Source organism: Prenolepis imparis, unplaced genomic scaffold (assembly GCF_030444845.1).
Source record: "Prenolepis imparis isolate NDT839.2.m4 unplaced genomic scaffold, iyPreImpa1.0 SCAF_10, whole genome shotgun sequence".
NCBI classification, from domain to species: domain Eukaryota; kingdom Metazoa; phylum Arthropoda; class Insecta; order Hymenoptera; family Formicidae; genus Prenolepis; species Prenolepis imparis.
This window is the reverse complement of record NW_028141168.1, coordinates 841,695-869,492: the sequence shown is the minus strand read 5'-3', so window position 1 is coordinate 869,492 and position 27,798 is coordinate 841,695. Positions and strand designations below refer to the sequence as shown.

The 27,798-nt window shown below is 40.1% G+C and overlaps 2 protein-coding genes across 2 annotated transcripts; both read left to right on the top strand.

The window, feature by feature from the left end:
* The first annotated feature begins 14 nt into the window (after positions 1-14).
* Positions 15-14,004, top strand: LOC145942150 (uncharacterized). The gene is made up of 2 exons (XM_083048625.1): positions 15-1,096; positions 13,995-14,004. Exons 1-2 carry the CDS (start codon positions 15-17, stop codon positions 14,002-14,004), a joined length of 1,092 nt encoding a protein of 363 aa, XP_082904751.1.
* A 5,937-nt stretch (positions 14,005-19,941) lies between these two features.
* LOC145942149 (uncharacterized) lies at positions 19,942-25,273 on the top strand. The gene is made up of 4 exons (XM_083048624.1): positions 19,942-20,803; positions 22,032-22,744; positions 23,476-24,065; positions 24,166-25,273. The coding sequence occupies exons 1-4, from the start codon at positions 19,942-19,944 to the stop codon at positions 25,271-25,273; spliced, it is 3,273 nt and encodes a 1,090-aa protein (XP_082904750.1).
* Positions 25,274-27,798: the final 2,525 nt, after the last annotated feature.

The window sequence follows — 27,798 nt, the reverse complement described above, 5'->3', positions numbered from 1 at the left end:
AGAGCATCTCAAAAATGGCACAATTGGAAGCAAGTTTGTTGGAGCAAGCTGCAAGGGTGAATTCGGTGGAAGAATATATTGTGTGGGAGCAGCAATGTGACGAATACATCGAATCACTGGAAGAACAAAGTCGAATAAAACGTCCACGATTACCGATCGGAGTTCGACAATCGCTTGTCTCCCAAATCGCACGTCTCGAAGGGTTGAAGAATTCGGTACGCAGACGTTTTGTACAGGCAGGTGCCGGAAGCAGTTCGCGAGACATCGGACTCATATGGCGAAAGATTGATACGGCGTTCGAGAGCCGCATCTTGACTGGTGCGGTGATAAACAGTAATCACATCGAACCTCGTCAATTTCTAGAGGATGCCAAAGACATTGTGGTTGAACATGTGCAAATAGTGTTGCAAAAACACACTAGTGTAAAAGTGAACACTATATTTAATGGTGAGTTTGTGTCAGGCGATAAGCGCGCTAATAAAAGTGTCAACACTAAAAACTTTGAAATCTTTCACACCTCCGATTTACATGATTGGTACAAATGCCGCGTTATCGAGCCCACACTAGCATCGCTAGAAGAATTTCAAGAACGTGATAGTGGTTGGGCATTATCGCGAATAAACAATTTAACTGTAAATATAAACAAATACAATCCAATGCGTGCGGGATGCCATGTTAAATTGCCGCGAGAAATAGTGAACAAAAGAGCTGTAGTGAACGTGCAATCTAAAGACAATGCATGTTTCGCGTGGGCGGTGGTCGCTGCTCTGCATCCAGTTGCAAAATATAGTGAGAGAACGTCGTCATATCCCCATTATTCGACAGTGCTGAATCTCCAAGACATTGAGTTTCCAGTGACTGTGAATCAAATTAAGAAATTTGAACTATCAAACAACATTTCGATAAATGTGTACTGTATCGAAGAAAAGAACATTGTCCCAATGCGTCTCAGCGAGCAGAAGAAAGTCAGACACGTCAACTTGCTGTACGTGGAAGACAGCAACAACATTGGACATTTCACATGCATCAAGAATCTCTCCCGGCTCGTGAGCTCGCAATTGAGCAAACATAATGGTCAAAAATATATCTGCGATCGGTATGTATATTTATTACAAATTATATTTATTGTAAATTATATATGTATATAAAATAAAATTATTTATAATTGTAATTTACAGATGTATGCATTATTTCGGGTCTGAGGACAAGTTGCAGTCACATACGGTAGACTGCGGAGAGATGAATGACTGCGCTATCCGGTTACCGAGCGATAAGGACAAGTGGCTCGCATTCACCAACTATACCATGAAAGAACGGCTTCCTTTTGTCGTATACGCTGACCTCGAATGTGTACTGACAAAGACGGATAAGAAGGAAGAAGAAAAGAATTTATATCAACATCACCAAGTATTTAGTATAGCATATTATGTACATTGCTCATATGACGATTCATTATCCGAGTATTATTCTCGTCGTAGTGTAGATTGCGTTTCGTGGTTTTCCGAACAACTACAAAATTTAGCGATACGCGTAAAGAATATTTTGGCAACTAACGTCACCATGGTAAATTTAACATCAGACGAGTGGGAAAAATTTCATAGCGCGACACATTGTCATATATGTGAGAAACCATTCACGCAAGATGACGATACACGCGTACGCGATCAATGTCATCTGACCGGGCGGTACAGAGGTCCAGCACACTCAAATTGCAACTTAAATTATAAAAACTCTTCTTGTATTCCAATAGTATTTCATAATTTATCCGGTTACGACTCACATTTCATAATTAAGGAAATAGCTACAGCGTTCGAAGGGGGAATCGAATTACTTCCAATAACTAAAGAAAAATATATATCATTTACAAAAAATGTTCAAATTGCCGAAGACAAATCCAGAAATATTAAATTACGTTTTATCGATTCATATAAATTTCTCATTACTAGTCTCGATAAATTGGCATCATTTCTAAGTAAAGATAAACTCAATAATTTACAATTGAAATTTCAAAATTTATCCACTCACAATTTCGAATTATTGACGCGAAAAGGTGTCTTTCCGTACGAGTACATTGACTGCGTGGACAAGCTGCAGGACACGCGTTTACCGCCGCGCGAATCGTTTTATAGTTCCTTGACCAGTGACACTGTATCAGAGAGCGATTACGCGCACGCTGAGAACGTCTGGAATCGATTCTCCCTTCGAACTCTAGGCGAATATAGCGACTTATATTTAAAAACTGATGTCTTGTTATTAGCAGATATTTTTGAAAATTTCCGCGACACTTGCATCGAGAGTTATGGGCTCGACCCTGCGTATTATTATACTCTCCCCGGGTATACGTGGGATGCGATGCTAAAACATACAAATATTACGTTTGAATTGCTTACCGATATCGACATGGTTATGTTTATAGAACGGGGTATACGCGGTGGACTAAGTCAATGTTCAAACAGATATGCACACGCTAATAACAAGTACATGCAGTCATATGATCCATCGAAACCATCGTCATACCTTATGTACTTCGATGTAAATAATTTGTATGGATGGGCAATGTGTCAACCATTGCCTTATGCTGATTTTCAATGGGTCGATGACATGTCTAGTTTCAATTTATCATCTATCGCGCTCGATTCGCCTACAGGCTACATCCTTGAAGTAGATTTAGAATATCCACAATGTCTTCACGATGCGCACACTGACCTACCGTTTTGCCCGACACGCGACAAGCCACCAGGCAAGCGGGAAGATAAGCTTCTCGCAACGCTATACAACAAGAAGCGATATGTGATACACTACCGCAACCTGCAGCAATGTATGCGTCACGGCCTTCGCGTTGCAAAAATACATCGCATATTACAATTCGCGCAATCTCCATGGCTTCGAAATTATATCGAACTTAATACGCAATTTAGAACACACGCGAAAAATGATTTTGAAAAAAATTTATATAAATTGAATAATGCAGTATTCGGCAAAACGATGGAAAATGTGCGTAATCGGGTTGATGTAAAACTTATCACACATTGGGAAGGAAGATACGGTGCAGAGGCAATGATTGCGAAACCAAATTTCCACAGTAGAAGCATCTTTTCAGAAAATCTAATCGCTGTAGAATTACGTAAACTCGAAGTAAAATTTTACAAACCAATCTATGTCGGCATGTGCATACTCGACATCTCCAAAACATGTTTATACGAATTTCATCACGAGTACATGTCACCGCTATATCGCGACAGATGCAGGGTAATGTACACCGACACAGATAGCCTAATATACCACATCGAATGTGAAGATGTGTATAAGAATATAAAGCGCGACGTAAGCAAATTTGATACGAGCGATTACGCTGCGGACAATGTGTACGGTATACCGCTCGTGAATAAAAAAGTGCCAGGTCTAATGAAAGATGAAAATAACGGTACGATAATGACCGAATTTGTAGGGCTTAGAGCAAAAATTTATGCATTACGAGTGGATGGTAAGAAAGATACCAAAAAAGTAAAAGGTGTCAAGAGTAACGTTGTCGCGAGAACGATAACATTTGATGATTACACGCGGTGTTTGAATGAAGAGATTGAAATGACACGTAGTCAGTCATGTATAAGATCGAAATTGCATGAAGTATACACCATTCGCGAGACGAAAATTGCTCTAAGTCCTCACGATGACAAGCGGTATATCATACCTGAAACCACTAATACATTACCATGGGGACATTATAAAATACCTTTGTAAATAATATTTGTTGTAAAATATGTATATTTTGTATATTTTGTATATGTATATTTGTATTTATAAAATTATTAGATAAATATATTGTAAAATAAACAGTGTACAAATATTTTAAATAAATGTTTATAATAAATTATTTTTATGAATCCATGAGTTGTGAGATTTATCCAGTCCCAACCATTTCACATAAACATCATCGCCTTTTTTCCGCAAAACCTTTTCCACGAGATATACATCGGGATTTGCAACATGATGTAACTCGTACCCGTAGAATCCTCCGGCGACGGAATTTCTGCGCGAATCTTCAAGTATATATGTCGCAGGATTAGTTTTCTGCACTTTGATAATTTTAAATATTTCAGTAGTCCAATTTGGTGTAAAACCTTTTTCGAAGACGGTCTTGAATTTACTCACGCGTACCTGACAGCCTACTTTGAATCTTGCCGGAGCAGCAATTTTTATGTTACTATATACCGTATTTAAAAGTTTTTCGGCAATCTCCGGAGTAACATCAATAGGTTTCATACCGATAGTGCGATGTTTTCGCGCATTGTACTCTGCAAGGAGTCGGGACAGCGCGTCGATCCACTTGTAATTACCATTAAGTGTAAACATTTTCCACATATTGTTCTTTAAAGTACGATTAAATCGTTCCACTACTGAGGCTTTCATAACAGAATACGTCGAGTAATGATTGATGTTGTGTTTTTTTACGAGTTTCTGCACATTTGCATTGTAAAATTCTTTTCCTCTATCGGTTTGCATGTTTCTCGGACATCTCTTGCTATCTCGAATTATCTCAGCGATAGCGTCAGCTGTTTCGCGTCCGCTCTTATTCTTGAGCGGCAGGGCCCATGCATACTTGATCAACACATCGATGACGGTGAGTATGTAATTGTATCCTTTGTTGACTGTTGCATAAGGACGCATCTCGACCACGTCAGCTTGCCACAGGTCGTCGTATCCATGTACTATGACACGTCTACGCGGAAAATTTCATCTCGCTGGACCGTGCAATTCCTCCACGAGTAGCTGCTTTTCAGAGGTGTTTGATCGAGGCATATTTGTAATAATGTGATATAATTTTCACGTACAGTTCTTTATGTATCTTTTGATGTAGTCTGCGTTACAGCCATTTTATCCAGCGTTAATAATAGCGCCTGCATATTCCTTTCAAGCCTGATTATTTTTTTCTCAATTTCTTTCTGTTGATCTCTCAAAAGCCTGACACTCGCTTCGACATATCGTTTGTTGGCTGCATCATTATCATCTTCCGGTTGCGCTACACGTCGTATCTTGCGCGACCTTGCATCATAGCCGGAGGCTGTTAGACACAGTATTATCGCGCACGTAATTTCTTAGTAATCCATCCTATTGATAATATGAATTATTATTCGACGTTCCAAGTGATAATCCAAATTTATTAATCGACATTTCGATACCACTAATATTGACAGACTGACTCGTATCGTGGATGTATAACTTATTTTATAATAATACCAGCTTCGTAAAGTTCCTCGATAATCGACAATATTTCATTGTCGTGGGGGTTGTTGCCGGCTTGACGTGAAGCTTCGAGCAATCGCAGACGATCTACCAACTCGTTGGGATCATTCCAATGCACGTAATCAATCTTATTATTGTTTAAGGTCATAGCACGCGGTATACCTTTTCCAGATTTTTTATCAGAGAATAATGGTGCGATTATATATTTATATTTGTATCCCTTGTTACCTAATACAGGCTGATTCACATTACCATTTCGTCTGTGAGCATTTGTTCTTATTAATATACTTTTATAGTTTTGCAAGTCATTCGCAGTATATATTTCATCGTCGGGAATTGTCTTGAAAACCAACTCGTAAAGACCTGCTATTCCAACGTATTTTGACCCATCGATAATTATATTATCATTTTTATCCACATCGAAATTTTTATTACCGAGCGTCATTCCTTTGTCGATAAATTTAACACCGTATACGTAATCCATCTTGGAATTTTTATCTTGACTCAATATAGTTGCCACATATTTTTGAGCAAGTGGACCCAGGTGATTTCGCAATGAATTTTGACCATCGGATGTTTGTAATGAATGTTGAATTGATGTCACAAGCGATTGAGGTGAAGTCTCGAAAATTTCCTAGATAGATGTCTTATCATGCAATAATTGCCTTGGCTGTACATCTTGTATCGGAGTAGAAGTAGTTGCATCCAATAATTGTTGCATTCGCCTGCTTTTGATTCGCTTTGGAGTAGAAGTTATACCGCTCAATGATATATTTGATCGCTTTGTTTTAAACTCTTTTTTCTCTCCGAGCATACTCAATGGTTCAATCTTTTCTTCACCAGACTCAACACCAACTGTATTTTCAACAAGCTGTTTCAGAGGTTCAGAGATTGGTTTAAAATGCCTCTCCAATGCATAGTCCTCCTCCATTTTACCAGTTTTCAAGAAACGATATTTTTTACGGATTGAATCGCTCGTTTTCGCAATCTCTAACACTATCTTTTCACGATCCTTATTCATAATGTTGCAATTTGGACGTTGCTCAATCAATGCATCGAAAGCGACTAAGTGCTTTGCGGTATTGCAAATTCATTAAATCCTTTTCTGTATCGTCCATTAGTCAGCGGACTGTCCTTGTCAATCGCTGCAAATCCATATTTATGTTGCCAACATTTCTGACAAAATGCACCAAAATTATTGTAAGACATATCTGTATTTACATGATCGTTGTACACATGTTTCAAGTTTGTCCCATCTTGTTTAAATAAAATTAATAAGTTTGCATTGTCACGTACAAGATGCTTGGGTATCTTGGCATACGTTTGACAAAGATAGAAACAGTCGACGCTCGAGTGTCGCCCCATTGCAAAGTACTCTCTTATCGTATCTTGCTTGTCACATGCCACGTCATCAAAGATAAAAATGGAATTCGGAAGCGCCTCACTCGGTGGAATGACATGGCTATTATTAGAGAATATAAAATAACCAATTTCTTCTATCGGTGATAGCAAATTTTCCAAATATCGATATTTCGGTTGTTGAAGCGATTTCGAGTATACGTACACGTTCTCGAAGCAAACGCCGTGCGGGCTTTCTATCAAACTAATCAATGCGTTAGTTTTACCACAATTCGAAGGACCGCAAATGATTCCGCGTATAGTATTCGGCAGTATGTTTCCATGTCTGCGTGTTTCTTTATCCGACATCAACCGTGTTTTATCGTCGAAATTTGTAACTTTGATTATCGTCGATTGCTGAACGAACCGCATGTTTTCTCTCGAATGAATGAATGAGTCAGGGAGAGCCTATTTATAGCTGCGCGGAACCATGAATCACTCAGCATCGAAAAAATGTTTGTTCTGCTAACAAGTGCTTCCGATATTCACGGTTTAAGCGCCGAACAGCTGCAATTTGTACCAAAAGCATTTTTATTGCGATATGAAAATCACATCCACTACGTGTGGGACAAGCTTCCGGAACACATAAAGGCGGATCCAGAGATTCAGACCTGTCGTCGATGTTTCAAACATTACAATCGACCGTGGCAGCAAACGCACATCGACGGTCCAGCGCCAATGATAAAGGATTGCAGCGAATGTCAACGAAAATAGGTAGTGGTCTCTTTAATCGCGCGATAAACGCGCTTCCGATCGAATTACATATTCCCGGCTATCAGTTTTGCGGTCCGGGGACTCATTTGGAAAAGCGATTGGCTAGAGGTGATCGAAGTATTAATCCATTGGATGCCGCGTGTCGCGAGCACGACATTGCATATTCTCAAAGCAACGCCCTCAGAGAACGACACGTTGCTGATAATATACTCGCTGCGAAAGCGCGAAAACGTATTACTGCGAGAGATTCAACTCTTGGTGAAAGAGCAGCCGCTACGACTGTTTGGGCAGCTATGAAAGCAAAGACAAAATTCGGTATGGGGACGAAGACGAAAAAATCTTTGAAAAAGAAGAAGAAACGAATACTGCCTGTGGCGAAGCGTGGTGGTATCTTGCCAATTTTACCATTGTTGGGAGTTCTCGGTTCGTTGGCAGGTGGAGCAGCGGGAGTCGCAAAGGCTGTGAATGATAGCAAGGCTGCGCAACGTCAGCTTGAAGAAATGCAACGTCATAATCACGCTATGGAAGGTCGTGGAGTTTATCTCGCTCCATACAAACGTGGACAGGGATTCTCAACTAAGAAAAAAAAAAACGTCAAAAAAAAACGCTAAAAATGCCTGTGGGTGTAACAACTAATGTACAATTAGAACAACTGACAAGACGTATGCATATACCATTCTTTAGAGGTGTTTTCATGCGCAATAATTTACCGATAAACGGTGTGCGACATAATGAGAGCGGTATCGTCAATTTGGACGACGTTGATGGTCCCGGTACTCATTGGGTAGCATATGTAAAGAGGGGAAATCGATCAATATATTTCGATAGTTTTGGTAATCTACGACCACCCAAAGAATTGGTGCAATATTTAAATGTTATGAAAATAGAATACAGTCACACATCCTATCAAAATTATAATCAGAATAATTGTGGACAATTGTGTTTACGATTTCTTCAAACGGTTGATATAAAACCTGTCAATCCATCATCACGATTCAGTTTGACAACATGTCGCTAACACTAACGTTGACTGGCAAAAGTAGCGTTCTCGCTGTAAGCTACTTTCCAGCTATAGATTTATCGAATGGTGATTATGAGCTCGGTTTAACAGATTTTGAAACTTATCATAAGATTCCGAATGTAAATTCTAAGAATAATAAATTTTACTTTGATAACGATGACAAGGAAATTACAATACCCGAAGGATCATACGAAATACATGCTCTAGATGAATATCTGAGACGTGCAATTTCACAATAACCTTCCAATAAAGAGCAGAATGAAGATGCAATAGCGCTTCGCGCCAATCATAATACTCTAAAGAGCGAAATCAAATGCATCTATAGAATAAACTTTAATAAACCATACAATATAGGATCGTTGTTGGGATTCTCGAATCGTATATTGTAACCTCACAAATGGCATGATTCGGATTTACCTATAAATATTATTAGCGTGAATATTATCCGTATAGAATGTAGCGTCACCACTGGTGCGTACAGTAATGACAAGCGCGTACACACGATACATGAATTTTCACCGAGCGTGCCGCCAGGATATAAGATATCGAAAACGCCTGCACAGATCATTTATCTCCCGATCGTCGTACGGAGCATTACTGATCTAACGATACGCATTGTTGATCAAGAAGGACGATTGTTGGATTTTCGAGGAGAGGAAGTTACTGTAAGATTGCACGTACGGCGTCGACAAAATTAGCGTGTGATGCTCGTGCTAAATGATACGGAGCACGTGAGAGATAATAATTTTACGAGGGACATTACGAGGGACAATACTTTTGCGAGAGCAGCTGCGGCAGTGAGCGACAATAATCAGAGATCTCGTTACACTAAAAAGAAACTCAGCGCACTGAATCGCGAATTTTTAAAATCATTGGGATTCATCGTACGAAAAGATGATTGATATTTTGAATATTGGTGGTGAACCAGTCTTTGATGATCGTATCGTCAAGGTTGAGACACATACATACAATCCATATGCTAACACATCGCTTGGACATAGCGACGAGATACGGATACCTATACACCACCAGGATTTGTATACGTTGCCGTGCGAAAGCTTTTTGTATGTCGAGGGAAAGTTGATGACATTTAAAATAGATGCAAATGAAACGATGATATTAACAAATAATTGTGTTGCGTTCATGTTTGATGAAATTCGATATGAACTCAATGGTGTGGAGATTGATCGCAACAGAAACGTTGGAATAACTTCAACGATGAAAAATTATGTTTCTTTAACAACCGAGAGAAGTAAAATCTTGAAGAATGCTGGATGGGATATGACACATAATGGGTCATGTAACGAAATTTGTATGTTCAACTTTTGCGTGCCGCTCAACATGCTATTGGGATTTTGCGAAGATTACAAGCGAGTTGTGATTAATGCTCGCCATGTATTAATTTTGATACGTTCGCGCAACGACAACAATTGTCTGTATGGACCTGCTGAAGCTGCTATTGAATTACTCAAGATACAATGGCGTATGTCTCATGTACTATTGAATGAGGTGAATAAACTGTCCTTGCTACGAGCATTGGAAAGCGGGCAATTCTTAAACATGAGTTTTCGCGCTTGGGATCTATACGAATTTCCTCTGCTACATAGTACAACCAAGCATTCATGGACTGTGAAAACTGCTTCTCAGCTGGAAAAGCCGCGATATGTAATCTTTGCACTGCAGACTGGTAGAAAAAATATTATGACAAAAGATGTTACTGTATTCGATCATTGTAAATTAGCCAACGTAAAGCTGTATCTAAACTCTGAATCTTATCCCTATGATGATTTAAATTTAGATTTTGAAAAAAATAGATTCGCCCTCTTGTTTGATATGTACTCTCGTTTTCGCAAATCTTATTACGGGTGTGATATTGAGAATGTACTAACTATCGCGAAATTTCTACATTGCGGTCCTCTCGCAGTTATTGATTGTTCGCGACAAAATGATTCTGTCAAAAATTCTACCGTGGACGTGAGAATAGAGTTTGAATGTAAGGAAGATGTACCGGCAAATACTACAGCATATTGTCTCATCTTGCATGATCGTGTTGTCGAATATTGTCCTTTGTCCAACGTAGTTCGTAAAATTACATAATCAGCAATTATCCCCTCCTCCGATGTAATATAAATGATTGAGATTTTTAACAATCGACATCAGTCGTCCAACATTCTTGCAACAATATGGTTGTACCAACGTTTGTGGATCTACAAGGATTTATTTTCAATAAGCAGTTTATTGTGAAGGGAGCGGCGATCCTGAGAAGAGGATTCATTGTTTCACATTATTTTTTCGCATGCCCCGTACCATGGGATGTGCTCATAAAATCGGAGAGACGTCAAGCCTCATGGTTGACTCGAAATCATCATGGATTGCAATGGGAAGATGGAAACGTTCCATACTGCATGGCTCATCGTTTGATTACAACAGCTATCGCTGGTATGATACAAGAAGAAGAAGAGTCATCCTCTCTTGTGTATGTAAAAGGCCATGAAAAGCGAGAATGGTTGATCGATATAATGGACGATGCGAGAAACGGTTTCATTATTGAGACCTTGGATGCAGACTATGAAGATATTCCTACCTTAAACAACTTAGATACTACCTATAATCTACGTTGCGATAAACATGTAAAAAATTGCGCTTTAGAAAATGTATTTAAAATATTTAATTGGTGGTCAAATCATCGCAATGATTCGCCACACCCTTTTTTTGAATAAATTAATATTAAAATAATATTCTCTTTGTTCTCTCTCTCTCCTTTTCCTCATATGCATATAAGAATTATATGTCCGCACGTGCTCGTATTAATTTCAGTATGCGACAGCATTCTTATGTTATAATTTTAAATGTAGTTGATTGAGGTTTGAATGTGGTTGATTGATGTTCGATCGAAGTTCGAAGGTGGTTGATCGAGGTACGAACGTGGTTCGAAAGTGGTTCGAAGGTGGTTGATCGAGGTATGAAAGTGGTTCGAAAGTGGTTCGAAGGTGGTTGATTGATGTTCGATCGATGTTTGAACGTGGTTTGAAAGTGGTTCGAAGGTGGTTGATTGATGTTTGATCGAGGTTCGAAGGTGGTTCGAAAGCGGTTGATTGAGGTACGAAAGTGGTTTGTAGGTGGTTGATTGATGTTCGATCGAGGTTTGAAGGTGGTTGATCGATGTACGAACGTGGTTCGAAAGTGGTTGATTGACGTTCAATCGATGTTCGAACGTGGTTGATCGAGGTACGAACGTGGTTGATTGACGTTCGATCGATGTTTGAACATGGTTCGAAAGTGGTTCGAAGGTGGTTGATTGATGTTTGAACGTGGTTCTATTGACGTTCGATTGTGGTTTCAATTTTAAATATTATTCATATGCTTATTCTCATCATGGAATCTTTGTCTCGGACCATCTGTTTTCTTATCTCATGTGCCGAGTAAGCGTTCAAGCTAATTCTTATGTCATACATCCCCTACTCTTTTTAACGTCCATGGGTCGATCATCATGACGCAGCCATCAATATATTTTATATGTATATAATATTTTAAATTTTTACACACACACACACACACAAAATTGTATGATTGCACACACACACATAGTTATATAATAAAAATTATTTTAAATATTAAAAATATATAGTTTATTTTAGATTAGATCTTCTCCCCTTCCTCATCCTAAAAATATTAATTAAAAAAAAATATTATTAAAAAAAAGTCTCTCTCGCGTCCGCCTCTCGCGCTCTTGTTCGCTGCATCAGCTCTCGCGCTCTCCATCGCCGCATCGTCTCGCAACATCTCTCTCTCGCTCTTGTGATATCTCTCTCGCGTGCACCTCGCGCTCTCCTTCGCTGCATCAGCTCTCGCGCTCTCCTTCGCGTCATCTCGCTACCTCTCGTCATCTCGCGCTATCTCTCTCGCTCTTGCATATACGCCTCGCTGCAACACCTCGCGCTCTCAATCGCCGCATCATCTCGCTACCGCTATCTCTCTTTCGCGAACGTCTCTCTCGCGACATCTCTCTCTCTCGCGTTCGCCTCGCGCTATCCTTCGCATTCCTCTCTCCCCGCGGACCCCTTACCCATAAAGTTTCATGTGGTTTTTCGCGGATTCCCCTCTCCCCGCAGACCCCTCACCAACAAAGCTTCATGCGGTCTTTCGCGGACGCCTCCCCCTCCCCGCGGACCCCTCGCGGACCCGTCACCTAAATCGCGGACGCTTCCCCCTCCCGCGGACCCCTCGCGGATCCTAACCTCGCGGACGCCTCCCCCTCCCCGCGGACCCCTCGCGGACCATAAAATCGCAGACGCTTCCCCCTCCCCGCGGCCCCCTCGCGGACCCTAACCTCGCGGACGCCTCCCCATCCCCGCGGACCCCTCGCGGACCAGGTACCAAAATCGCGGACGCTTCCCCCTCCCCGCGTGACGTCATTCCCCCTCCCCGCGTGACGTCATTCCCTGCGCCCTGGGTTCCCCTCGCCCCTCACCCCCCCTCATTGTCCCATGGGTTAGAACTCTCCTAGTATTACTACTCAAATATATATAAGAGGTATCGTATTATAAGTTCCGTTTTTTTAATTTATTCGTATGTCCTCAAAATTTACCAATCATAAACTTTTGCAATAATATTTTTTTTTTTTACTACATTGACGCGGATGAATTTAATGTTACGATCGTGATGTAATACTTGCAGAAAGAATCAATTTCTGTTAAGCATGAAGAAACTGTCTCCAATCATATTTAGTTTGCACGGCCAAAGATGTCTGATTGTCAAACATCAAATATGAGTGAGAAAAGTCTTCTTCGAACATTGATTATTTCTGTAAATATTATACAATGTTCGCAATACACAACCAAAATTTACACATTAATGAGAGCAAAGTAAAAAAGAATTTATTTTTATAGAAATTCATGGTTGGTAAATTTTGAGGACATACGAATAAATTAAACAACGAAACTTATAATAGGATGCCTCTTATATGTATTCGTTTTACCAATTAGTTATTGGTAAAACGGAAATATAAACTAAATAACTAATTGGTAAAGCAAATATATATAAGAGATATCGTATTATAAGTTCCGTTTTTTTAATTTATTCGTACGTCCTCAAAATTTACCAATCATGAATTTTTGTAATATTTTTTTTTTTGACTACATTGACGCGGATGAATTTAATCTTACGAGCGTGATGTAATACTTGCAGAAAGAATCAATTTTTGTTAAAAGATGTCTGATCGTCAAACATCAAATATGAGTGAAAAAGGTCTTCTTCAAAAATTGATTATTTCTGTAAATATTATATAATATTCGCAGTACAGAACTAAAATTTACACACATTAATGAGAACAAAGTAAAAAAGGATATATTATAACAGAAATTCATGGTTGGTAAATTTTGAGGACATTCAAATAAATATAAAACGGAACTTATACGTTTTCTCGTAGTTTATACATTTTCTGCGTTTATTAATTATTTTTAACATAATTTATGTTTGGTCTTCCTGTAAAAGTGGTAATAAATTATATACTGTAAAGGGCAGTAAATATATGTTATGTATATTTTGAGGACACGTATTGAGAATATAATATAAAGATTGTATTGTTATAAAATTTGACATTTGTTTTTAATTTTAGTACCAGTTAGAATGAAAAACAAATTTAGAATACATGAAAACATACTACTTGTAAATTGAATTTTTATGTCCTCAAAATATACCAAATGCAAAATAATTTTCATATATATTTGGTCTATTATAAGGACATTCGTTTTATGTCCTCAAATGTTACCAACTATAAAAACTATAATTTTGGGGACAGTCCCCAAAATATACCATAGGGAAAAAAAATAATGAGGACTGTCCTGAAAAGTGCGAAATATCCTCGAAATATACCTTACGTGACAAAAAATGTCCTCGAATTGTACCAAAGTGATACATATATATATATATACGAGGGTGGTTTGAAAAGTCCGTGCAAAAATGAAAACTACTTAATTTTTCGGGATAAACTTTTTTTATTTTTCAACGTAGTCTCCTTTTAGGCTTATACACTTCGTCCAACGCTGCTCCAGTTTGGTGATCCCTTCCAAATAATAAGATTGGTCCAACTCTGCAAAATAGGCATTCGTTTCCGCAATCACCTCCTCGTTTGAATAAAATCTCTTTCCCCCCAGCCATTTCTTCATATTGGGGAACAAGTAGTAGTCCGAGGGAGCCAAATCTGGAGAATAGGGGCGATGCGGAACGAGTTGGAACCTTAATTCCATCAATTTTGCGGCTACAACTACAGATGAGTGAGCTGGTGCGTTGTTATGATGAAAAAGAACTTTTTTGTGGGCCAATCGTGGACGTTTTTCTTGCAGCTCGGTTTTCAAACGGTCCAATACCGATGAATAATATGCACTTGTAATAGTTTTACCCTTTTCCAAATAGTCGATGAGGATTATTCCTTGCGAATCCCAAAAGACAGTCGCCATAACTTTCCCGGCCGAAAGAACGGTCTTCGCCTTCTTTGGTGCAGACTCCCCGCTGGCAACCCATTGTTTGGACTGTTCCTTGGTCTCAGGCGTGTAGTGGTGTATCCATGTTTCGTCCACAGTGACGAAACGACGCTTAAAGTCCTGTGGATTCCGCTGAAACAGCTGCAAACCGTCCTTGGAACACCTCACACGATTTCGTTTTTGGTCAACTGTGAGCAATCGCGGCACCCATCTTGCGGATAGTTTTTTCATGCCCAAATGTTGATGCAAAATATTATGTACCCGTTCACTCGAGATGCCCACAGCACTAGCAATCTCGCGCACCTTCACTCTTCTATCATCCATCATCATATCATGGATTTTATCAATGATTTCTGGAGTAGTGACCTCAATAGGGCGTCCAGAACGTTCAGCGTCACTTGTGCTCATATGGCCACTCCGAAAATTTTGAAACCACTTATAAACTGTTCTAATCGAAGGTGCAGATTCACCATAATGTTTATCAAGCTTCTCCTTAGTCTTCTGAGGCGATTTGCCTTTCATAAAGTAATGTTTTATCAACACACGAAATTCTCTTTCATCCATTTTTTGGAAATCACTCGACTTTCTCAATTCAAACGAACGCCAAACACAGAGAAATAGACCGATCTGGCTGAAACTTGGTGTGTTCTTCCAAGAGATGCTACTAACTAAAAATAACCCCGATACGCACCAGTGGTGCCATTTCTCTGATTTTGCACGGACTTTTCAAACCACCCTCGTATATATATATATATATATATATATATATATATAATATATATAATGTATAAAGTACACTATACATATATAAATATATATATTAATATAGTGTAAAGCACTGGCTGGCACACCCTACAGTGAAAAAGAAGGTTATGTCATCCATATGGCTGCTGATCCTCTGTGAAATACTAGGAACATGTAGATAGAAATTGTAAAATCAAATACACAACTAATAGTATATAAAATAGTAGGTTTATTAAATAAATAGATTGAGACGAACCACATGAGCTGGTAGTCCGCAGAGATACCGCGTTGATATTCACTGCCAGTACGTCATGTATACTATAAATTTTCAGTATTGGCAGTGAATATCGGAACGCAATCATAGTAATAATCATGAAAAACCATTAGGCACTTACCGCATATAAACCGATGAGACCGGGGACAACCTCTCCTCGAGCGATCACACACAAAACCACAAACGATGCGTAGCTATCCGCGCCTTCTTCGCACGAGTGAAAAAACTGACGCTCATTCTATCAGCCAATCAAGTTGTCGCAATATAATACTTTATAAGACTTTCTTTAGAACAACTTTAGAACAACTTTAATTTAATTCCATAAGAAGTCAAAAGATATACTTTTAAGGAATCCTTTTTTTTACTACCGAAAAGAACTTCTTTTGAATTCTTTTTCGAACAGATTACGGTAATTCATAACGAATTTGAATGTCGAATCCTTTTTGAACTCATTTCGAGCAGATTACGTGAACTCTTAAAGAATTAGGAAAAGTGAATCCTTTTCGAACTCATAAGGATCATCTGTGCTATTTGGGAAGGCTATTATTTTTTATAACTTCGAAGATTCGAAGATTCGAAGCTTTGAATCCTTAACAAGTTTGAAATGTCAAAATTTCGAAAAATATATTTGTTAGGGGAGGGTATCTACAATTCTCCCCTTTGCGAATATTGCGAATGATAGCGAACGTTTTATGAGACGAAACGATACGAAAGCGACGCGAATGCTTTACATAAAACGATAATTACGCAAAGCCGCGTGGATAGCGAGATTAAACCAATACATATGCGATTAATGAGCAAAGGTAAGCGACTCACCGTGCGATGCGTGCCTCGTGCTTCTCAAGCAGATCCTCCAAAGCTTTTCCGTGCAGCATGCAGTGAGCGTTAAGCGATAAAGCAGTGTAAGTAAGAGAGAGAGAGAGAGATAAGCGTGCCGAATGCAGTTCCTTCCATCCATGCAATTTCAACTCCTGCAAAGGGATGAAGTCTCCTCTCTTCCAGTGAGGTATGAGCAACCAGTCGTGTAGATACTGAGCCAGTATTCGAACAAGTGTTCCGGAGCGGATCTCGTGAGCAAGTGTCCGAGCCTTCTTCCTGTAAGGCACGGCAAGCGAGTAGTGTGCTCCCACACTCAATAATTTGGATCGATGGATAGCGATGGCAGCACCGTTTAGTTAATCGATTACCTTTGGGCTCCGATTCGCTATCCATCGGCAATACGTTACAATAAAGTCAAAATAATTTACAATAAGCATTCGAAACGACAAACATGTTAAAGAAAATATAACTAGCGCGATAACAATAATAGACAAACTAACATACGACACGAACAATTGGTGAGCGCCAAACAATATTTGTGTGAATATCAAATTCATTCAGAGAATACTAAAAATATTGCAAATAAATAAATTAACTGATATATGTATGCCTAAAAAATGTACACTTATTCCTGAAGTACAATTTTAAAGTATTATGACGTGAAATATTACATATTTAATATAAACAAATTTTTAATAAAAAGTCAAACAGTCCGTATTGAAACATAAAATGAGTTTTTGGAAATATTTTCCGTGTTCTAAAATAACAACTATTTATATTTGTCTTCAATATGCTATGATTGTTTCAAATATATATTCTTTTATATAAAAAGTTAGTATTATAATTAATATTGCTGTTATTTAAATTACTTATGCCTTCTACAAAAAATATTTCGTAAACAGAAAAGAAGATTCAACGATAAAAAATGTATGACTTATAAAAAGATGTGGAATAATAATCAAAATATATGAGATATTGTACAAAATATATCACAATTTATATTATTGTATAAAATATATTCCAATCTCGATCCGACGTTACAATAAATACGAAGAAGATGCAATCTTTATTTAATCAAGATAATAATAAAAATGATGGTTTGCAAAAATTGTAAGCCCTTTGTCTTTAATACATAAAGATGTAATATAAAATATTCAAATGACAAGAGAGTTACATGATATATATAATAATATATGTATTTCCGATACGCCACAACGATATATATTACGATCAAAACGTATTTTATATTTAATAATAACGATCTTGATAATGTTTCAACTATTATTAAGAAAAATAAAAATGTAATAGATTCTGCAACTGATAGTAATTACACAACTAGCAATAGCGATAGTAGTGACAAATTTATTAAATGTAATCAGCAAAATTCAAAATCAATTTTTAAAAAATTTAGTGTTTTACAAGGACGATTTTACATTCATCGAAATGTTATTTTTGATGAATATGAAATTGTAAATAAAAATAAAATACGAGAAGAAATACAGCATCAAATGATTAATACATTAAGTTTTCCGTGTCCATTAAAATTTTACGACGCAATATAAATTGTTTAGTGACATATACAAAATGCAGATATAACAGCCATGTACAACAATTCAAATCTGATATTTCAAATATAAATAATGCTATTATTGATATATTTGCTTCGAGTACAAGATGCAATAAAATAATACATGAAGGTCGGCCTATATTTTGCACTTTAAGAAGTAAAGCGCGAGACGAACCTAAGTTAAAAATGCGTTATATGTCTCCTCGGATATTACAATTAAATACATTGGAAAACATAGATCAAGAACTTCCTCAGGAAGGATACTTTCAAGAATTACGTAAGCTTAGTACATATCAGAAAGCAAAATCTGAAGAAAATAATAGAAATAATTTGAATCTTCGTTCGTATAACTTATCCGATTTATTTCAACAACATATAATAGATCAACAGTCTAACGGTCCTTACATACAAAATACAGGTTTATCGTTTCATGTATCTATATACATATGTATAAGGAAGAAAACATAAATATTTTGGATAAAATTGATATTATTGTTCATTTTGATGCTACTGGCTCTATAGTTCGAAAACCAAAAGATATAAAGTGCAAATGCATTTGTTCAAGTTCGTTAAAATTGAACTTTTGTATTATCTTTAAGAATTTTCTTTAAGTATTCGACATTACTTTATTCTGTTATTATAACATAAAACCGAAACACGCGAGATCACAACATCATTGTCTCGGGACATGTTTATTCTTCTCTTGTTTTGTTTTCGCCGGATAAAGAGTTACCGTTACACCGATTTACTCAAAATCAGGATGTTCGCGCAAACTCGAGTCATCCCCTTCCCGCTTCGCCGAAGGTTCGAGATCTTCGTGGAAAATATTATAAAAGGTCAGACTCGACTAGCGCGGCACTCTATCTATTTTTGATACAAGTATTAAGCGAATCACGAATATCTCTAAAATCTGTGGAGCGAAATAAATTCATCATCTGATTATAATACGCGCGCTGGCGCATCGAAATAAAATGTCGATTAAACTGATATATCACGATTAATGATCGCCGCCAATAATTTGCTTGTCGGACTCGATAAAATAAACATATTTTATCCCAAGTGCAACAAAGCCTCGAAATTAATATATTATTTCTTTACTCCGACACCTCAAGATCTCTCTCAGTTAATCCATCGGTCTCTGTTCCTCGCGTTCAATCAGCTGACGCTTCACAACACAACATACTCTATCCTTCTCTCTCGCTTTGTCTCACAAGCTCAACGACATTGTCTTCTTTCCCGCCTTCGATACCTCTCGCTCTCTTTGAGCCATACTCTGAGCCATACTAATTCGCACGTGCATATCAAACAACACGAACGCGAACATAATTTGATCCTTCGAGCCGGATTGAGGTGCATCTGTGCGGAACTCTAAACGTAGTGTTGTGTGACTTGACTCTCTTCATTGTTCAAAATGAGTGAACTATTAGGGAAGCAACAAACATTCCTATACTCCATCTCTCGAGCTTTAGACAATTTTTAAAAAATCGGGAGAAACAATTACACCGGCACGAAGATTTGTTCGCGTGTGTCCGTATTAAAGGAGACATGGGGGCAGTGCCTTCAGACCCATGCATCTCTTCTGCAATACGTTTCGGAAGAAAAACGAGACGCGTTAGACTATTTCGCTAAGCAGCGTTTCGAGACCCACGAAGACATCTACAACGATACACTGGACTACATGGCGGAGTGCCTCGAGGACATAGAGCCGGTCGTCAAGCACCCTGCATCTCCCGATCACCTGCATCGACAGTTCGGCTCATCTGCAACATTCTCCTTGTCGCATCTACCGCCCATCCGCATCCCGCCGTTTTCGGGCAAGTATGACGAGTGGGAAAGTTTTCGCGATCGCTTCAAATCTCTTATTATCGAAAATAAAGACTTGTCAGCGTTTGCTCGGATGCATTTTTTATCGTCAAGCCTTACAGGCCGCGCGTTGGAATCGATTCAGAATATTCCCGTTACCGCTGATAACTTCGACATTGCGTGGAAAACAATAACATCGCGATATGAAAACCAGCGTCGATTAATCGAAGTGCATGTTTCTGCATTGTACAATCTACCGAGCGTTTCGCGCGATTCTGCGTTTGAGTTAAATGAGCTTCGAGATAAAGCGAATCGCGCGATTGCTTCGCTCAAAAATTTAAAAAGAACCGCGGAAGAAATACTTAGCGACATCCTCGTTTACAGCATATCGCAGAAATTAGATAACTCGACACGGAAAGCGTGGAAATTGAAAGGAGGCGACGATACGACGATACCAACTTATGACGATCTCGATCCATTTATCGCGTCGCGCGCTCGCGCTCTCGAAGAGTTCGCGGTTCCTAATGCAAACAAACAAGCACGCACGCAAAAGGTCACCAGCGCTAGCGCTTCAACTTCAGCTACTGTATCGTGTTCATTATGTAAAGCGTCCCACTACCTTAATAAATGTCCACAATTTATAAAGAAAAATCCGAATCAACGGCTAGAGATTGTGAAGACAGCTAAACGCTGCCTAAATTGTTTAACTTTAAAGCACGCAGTAAACTCGTGCCCCAGTAAATATTCTTGTCGGACATGTCAAAAAAGACATCACTCGATGCTGCATCTTGATTCGGCGTTGTCTCCTAGTGTCGCCGCCGTTTCAACACCGATTACAACACACGCGGAAACGACGGAAACAACTTCTGTAACAGCATTATTTTCGACTTTGAACGTTACGTCTCGACCTCCGATTTTATTCGCGACGGCCCGCATTACCGTAAGCTCACAAAATGGGCGCGCCGCAGTCGGGAGAGCGCTCCTGGATCAAGGGTCAGAGATCACGTTTATCTCAGAAAAGTTAAGTCGAACTTTAAAATTGCGCCGCGTACGCACGCCGATCTCGATTGCCGCCGTCGGATGCGTCGATGCCGGCACTTGTCGTTACGCCGCTAATATTCGAATTTCGCCGTATAATCGACCTCACCCGGTTTTAAGGGGGGAACCTGGTTTAGGAGGCTGAAAAATACATCATTTTTAGAATTTTTTTCTCAGCTAAAATAAAACCAATTAATTCCAAATTTTAGGCACAGTTTATTATACATTTAAATTATGTAAAATAATTTTTTATTAAAAAATATTAGTTTTATTTAAAAAATAAAGCTATATTGATAGCGCCCATTTTTCACTGTGTACAACCTAGCGATCGTAATTTTTGTCTGAAACAAAAAAACCAATTCATTTCTTTAATGTTATATTATTACCTTCTATTTAAACTAAAAAAATTAAAAGAAAAGCAACAATTGAAAAACTTTTACAACTTTAAAAAAAGAAGTTACAATTTTCACGAAAAAATTGCGACTTTTCTTTACAAAAAAAAATAATCTAATTTAACTTTTCTCAAAAATATTTTAGTTTAAATAGAAGGTAATAATATAACATTAAAGAAATGAATTGGTTTTTTTGTTTCAGACAAAAATTACGATTGCTAGGTTGTACACAGTGAAAAATGGGCGGCGCTATCAATATAGCTTTATTTTTTAAATAAAACTTCAATATTTTTTAATAAAAAAATTATTTTACATAATTTAAATGTATAATAAACTGTGCCTAAAATTTGGAATTAATTGGTTTTATTTTAGCTGAGAAAAAAAATACTAAAAATTATGTATTTTGTCAGCCTCCTAAACCAGGTTCCCCCCTTAAATACCAGAGCCTCGATTTTAAAGTCACTCACCAAATATTCTCCGCCGCCAGTATCCTCTCATATCAACTGGAGTCATTTAAGCGATCTCGCGCTCGCAGATCCCGAACCTCTAAACGATGACCCCATTGATCTAATAATCGGCGCGGACCTTTATGGCGAGCTAATTCTCGACGGCGTAAGAAAAGGGAAGAATGGGCAACCAATCGCGCAAAAGACAATTTTCGGGTGTATTCTCTCGGGCCCTACCTCGACCCCTTCTTCATCGCGTAAAACCGTCACAGCTCAACATTGTTCGAACTCGTCTCTCGAGCTAGAATTACGAAAATTCTGGGAAATCGAGGAGATCCCTCGACAAACTTTATTAAGTCCGGAGGAGCAGCAATGCAAAGAGCACTTTCGCACGACGTATTCACGCTGCTCTGACGGACGTTACGTCGTTCGCCTTCCGTTTAAGCGCGGCCCGCCCATCGAAATCGGTGAATCTTACTCTACTGCCGAGAAATTGCTAAAAAATTTGCATCATCGATTCAACGCGAAACCCGAATTAAAGCTTGACTACACAGAGTTTCTTAACGACTTCGAAAGACTCGGACACATGCAGAAAGTCGATAACGCCGCGCTACCCTCCAAACAATGCGTCTATCTGCCTCATCATCCGGTGATTCGAGACAGCAGCATTACCACGCAGTTAAGAGTCGTGTTTAACGCTTCGAGTTGCACTTCTAACGCAACGACGCTGAACGACCTTACTTATCGGTCCAAAGTTACAAACGGATCTAGCCGCGGTCATCCTACGGTGGCGTCAATTTCGGTACGTCTATTCGGCCGATATTGCAAAAATGTATCGACAAATACTTGTCGATCCCCGCGATATCGATTATCAGAGAATCTTGTGGAGTGCGCGTGAAACGGAAGTTGCACAAGCGTATCAACTTTTAACCGTGACATATGGCACGGCTTCGGCTCCGTTTTTAGCTTTGCGCGTTTTAAGACAGCTAATCCAAGATGAGGGAGAATCGTTTCCCCTGGCCGCTGTAGTTTTACAAGACCATATTTACGTCGACGATGTTCTATTCTGTGCTGACGACGTTCCCCTTCTGCGTCAAATTCGAAATCAATTATGCTCTTTGTTACAACAAGGTCAATTCAATTTAAGAAAGTGGTCGAGCAATACCCCAAAACTTTTAAACGATATCGACATCAAAAATCACGGGCTAGCATGTAGTAAATCGCAGCAAACAGACGAGCAAGTAAAGATTCTCGGTATTAGTTGGAGTCCATCATTGGACGTCTTTCAGTTTCTTGTATCGTTTCCCACCGATATTCCTAACACGAAGCGATCGATCTTGTCTACCGTTGCGAAAAATGTTCCATCCGCTGGGTTGGAGCACCCCCGTCACTGTCGTTGCCAAAATATTCTTGCAACAACTGTGGCAACTCAAATTAGAATGGGACGAACCGCTTCCGCTTCCATTAATCGAAAAGTGGGCAGACATTCAGGGATCATTAACCGAGCTCAATAATTTGCAGCTCAATCGCTAGATACAACGCGGCGCGGACACCGCGCATTGCGAACTTCATGGATTTTCCGACGCGTCAACCGCGGCCTACACTGCAGCGATTTATATAAGAATCACGCCTTTAGCGGGACCAGTCACGTCGATGTTATTAGTTAGCAAATCCAAGGTCGCGCCAGTTAAGACATTGAGTGTTCCGCGATTAGAGCTTGCTGCTGCCGTTTTACTCGCGAGACTAATGGAATTCGTGCGTACATCACTTCATATGACAACCGTGCCGTGTACCTGTTGGACAGATTCGATTGTCGTTCTCGAATGGGTAAGCCAATATCCAACGAAGTGGAAAACATTTGTCGCGAATCGCGTGTCTGAAATTCAATCTCGAATTCCATTCGCCCAATGGCGACATGTCTCTACTGCCGAAAATCCCGCCGATTGCGCCTCGCGAGGCATTTCCGGAGAGCGGCTCGCGTCATATGATCTTTGGTGGCAAGGACCACCATGGCTGCTTCTTCCGGCTTCTGAATGGCCCTCGCTATCCGATACTTTGAAGATCGATACGAGTCTCGAACAAAACGCTCGCGCAGCTATTCATCTTACAACACCTAAAGAACTGTGGGATCTCGCGACGCGATATTCGTCGTGGCCTAAACTCATAAGAGTCACGGCTTACGTTATAAGATACGCATCACTTCTCCGCAATCGCCTCAAACAGCGCGAGACACCAGCCGAATCCGCCTTTGCTTTGTCAGCTGATGAGTTCAGGACGGCTCGAGATTTTTGGCTCAAACGAATACAAGAGGAAACATTTCCTCTTGAAAAAGACGCGCTTCTTAAAAAAACCGACTCCGTCAAAAGGCGCCTTGTTATCCTTAAATCCATTCCTCGGCGAGGATCAATTAATTCGCATTGGCGGGCGGTTATCAAACGCGCCGCTACTCATTCCGGTTAAGCATCCGATCATTTTAGCGGCACACCCATTAGTCAAGCTAATCATTCAACACGCTCATCTGCGCTCTCTCCACGCCGGCCCGCAGCTGACAATTGCAACCTTACGAAGAGAATTCTGGATTCTTCGCGCGCGAACGATGGTAAAATCTGTAATTCACCAATGCGTCGTTTGCGTTCGCGAAAAGGCCGCTGCGCCTACTCAACTTATGGGAAGTTTGCCAAAAGTGCGAGTCACCCCTCCTACGCGGGCGTTTTTACACTGCGGAGTCGATTACGCCGGCCCCGTTCTCATTCGATCCATGTCTGGTCGCGGCATAGCGCCCAGAAAGGTTTATATCGCCGTTTTTATATGTATGGCCACCCGAGCGATTCATTACGAAATTGTAGACGGATATTCTACTTCTGCATTTCTCGGTGCATATTCTCGATTCTGCGCGCGAAGAGGACTACCCGAGTCAATATACTCCGACAACGGCACTACGTTCGTCGGAGCGGATCGTGAATTAAAAACTGCATTTCGCGCCGCGATTCGAGATCCAAATTTCCTCAACAAAACCGCATGCGACAAAGTCTCGTGGCATTTCATTCTTCCGGCCGCCCCGCATTTCGGCGGTTTATGGGAGGCAGGAGTGCGCAGCGTCAAGCACCACCTTCGGCGAGTGGTCGGTGCGCACACCCTGACGTTCGAAGAGTTTTCAACTCTTTTGTGCCAAATCGAGGCTTACTTGAATTCGCGACCTCTCGCCCCTCTTTCTGATACTCCGGACGACTACGACCCTCTGACACCCGGTCATTTTTTAATTGGCACCGCGCTTACTACGAGTCCAGAACCTTCAATTCTGAATATAAACGAAAATCGCCTAACGCGCTGACAATTGGTTCGTCAATTAATCGAAAGGTTCTGGAAGTTATGGCAAAGTGACTATATAAACACCCTGCAACAACGAGTAAAGTAGAAGAAAATAGCTCAAAATGTTCAAGTCGGACAACTCGTGCTCATTCGAAATCCGTTGTTACCGCCGTGCAAGTGGGAATTAGGCCGCATCATTCAGTGCCATCCGGGTTCTGACAAGTTAGTCCGCGTCGTAACAATCAAAACTGCTACCTCCGAATATAAACGTCCGTTAACGAAAATTTGTTTGTTGCTGATCGCACTAGAAAATCGTGAAAAGGCGACTTGATTAATCTTTCACTGCCAACTAGTGTACGACGAACTCTAGATGTATCCATCGCCTCGACTGGTTAAGTTCCTTTTTTGGGTTTATGTTTTTTTCATATAGTAACGCTTGGTTCACCATCGTTAAATTGTTTCGAAATGATTCTTTCGAGGCGGGCGGTATGTTTAAGTTCGTTAAAATTGAACTTTTGTATTATCTTTAAGAATTATCTTTAAGTATTCGACATTACTTTATTCTGTTATTATAACATAAAACCGAAACACGCGAGATCACAACATCATTGTCTCGGAACATGTTTATTCTTCTCTTGTTTTGTTTTCGCCGGATAAAACGTTACCGTTACACTGATTTACTCAAAATCAGGATGTTCGCGCAAACTCGAGTCATCCCCTTCGCCGAAGGATCGAGATCTTCGTGGAAAATATTATAAAAGGTCAGACTCGACTAGCGCGGCACCCTATCTATTTTTGATACAAGTATCAAGCGAATCACGAATATCTCTAAAATCTGTGGAGCGAAATAAATTCATCATCTGATTATAATACGCGCGCTGGCGCATCGAAATAAAATGTCGATTAAACTGATATATCGCAATTAATGATCGCCGCCAATAATTTGCTTGTCGGACTCGATAAAATAAACATATTTTATCCCAAGTGCAACAAAGCCTCGAAATTAATATATTATTTCTTTACTCCGATATCTCAAGATCTCTCTCAGTTAATCCATCGGTCTCTGTTCCTCGCGTTCAGTCAGCTGACGCTTCACAACACAACATACTCTATCCTTCTCTCTCTCTTTGTCTCACAAGCTCAACGACATTGTCTTCTTTCCCGCCTTCGATACCTCTCGCTCTCTCTCTGAGTGATACCGGCGATACTAATTCGCACGTGCATATCAAACAACACGAACGCGAACATAATTTTATATTATACTATTGTAGTTAATAGAAATGGTAGGGAGGAAGATGGTCGTCGGAGTAGTGACAGGGACGGTCGGTGCTCCGAGATTATGTGAGTAGTGGAGGCGGGATAGAGTGGGTGAGGTGGAAAAAGGGAGAGGAGGAGGCGACTTGGGAGCAGTGGAGTAAGTGGGCGCGAAGGGAAAGAAGGGGATGGAACGGTGGAGGTGCACTGGCGGATGGAAAATTGGAGTGTGGAAAAGAAGGAAGGATAAGCACGGGATGAAGAATGATGACGTGGAGGAAAGGAGAAGCGTCGGTAAAAGGAGGATAAGGTATAGAGCGGTAGTACGGAGAAAGGGCGATGTCAGAGAGGGCGCTGGAACTAGCGAGGAGATACACGTGCGGAATCGAGGGCGCTGTGGTAGCGGCAGAGAAAGCGGAAACAGATGGTACGGTAAAGTGGCTCACGGGTGTAGAAGTTGAGAAAGATAAGAAGAGAGAGTGTGGTACAGATCGGTGGCAGCGTTTATACGGAGTCTGGTGTAATAGAGAGGAATCGGAAGATGGAGTGGATAAAAGAGGGAGTAAGAGAGATTAAGGAGATGAGGATAATGGAGAAGATGCTGAAGGTGATGGAGAGGAAGATGGAGAGGGAGAATGTGGAGGAGGAAAGGAGAAGAAGAGTGGAGAAAAGGTTAGAGAGAATAGAGATGATTGAGAGGTTATGGGGGAAGAGCATGGAAGGAGAGGAGAGAATGGAAGAGGAAAGGAAAAAAGAGAGGAAGGAGTGTAAAAAGAAGGAACCGGAGAGCGGAGATGACAGGAGGTGGAGCGAAGTGGTAAAAGGAGAGAGGATAAAAGAGGAGAAAGGTGAGGAAAGGATGGAAGAGTGAAGGGGAAGAGAGGAAGAGGACGGAGGAAGAGTTGGAAGAGAGCGGACGGAAGATGGCAGGAAGGAAGCCGTGCAGTGGAGTGAAGAGGTGGCGGAAGGAGAAGAGAGAGAGAGCAAAGGGCAGAGTGGAGGAAAAGCGACGGAGAAAGTGGAAAGCGGAGGAGAAGAGAGGAAAGGAGGCGCAGGCGGGAAGAAGAGAGAAAGGAAGAGAGAAGAGGACGAGAAGGAAGAAGGAGAGAGGACATCGGGAGAAAGTGAGTGATGGGAGGAGAGAGGGAGGAAAGAGAAAAGGGAAGGGAAAATGGAGAAAAGGAGAGAGAGGGGGGTGAGAAGAGTGAGACAGAAGGGGAAAGTAGGGAGGAGGAAAGAGTCAGGGGAGGGAAAGGGAGAGAAGTAAGTGTAGAAAGGGGGACGAAGGGAAGT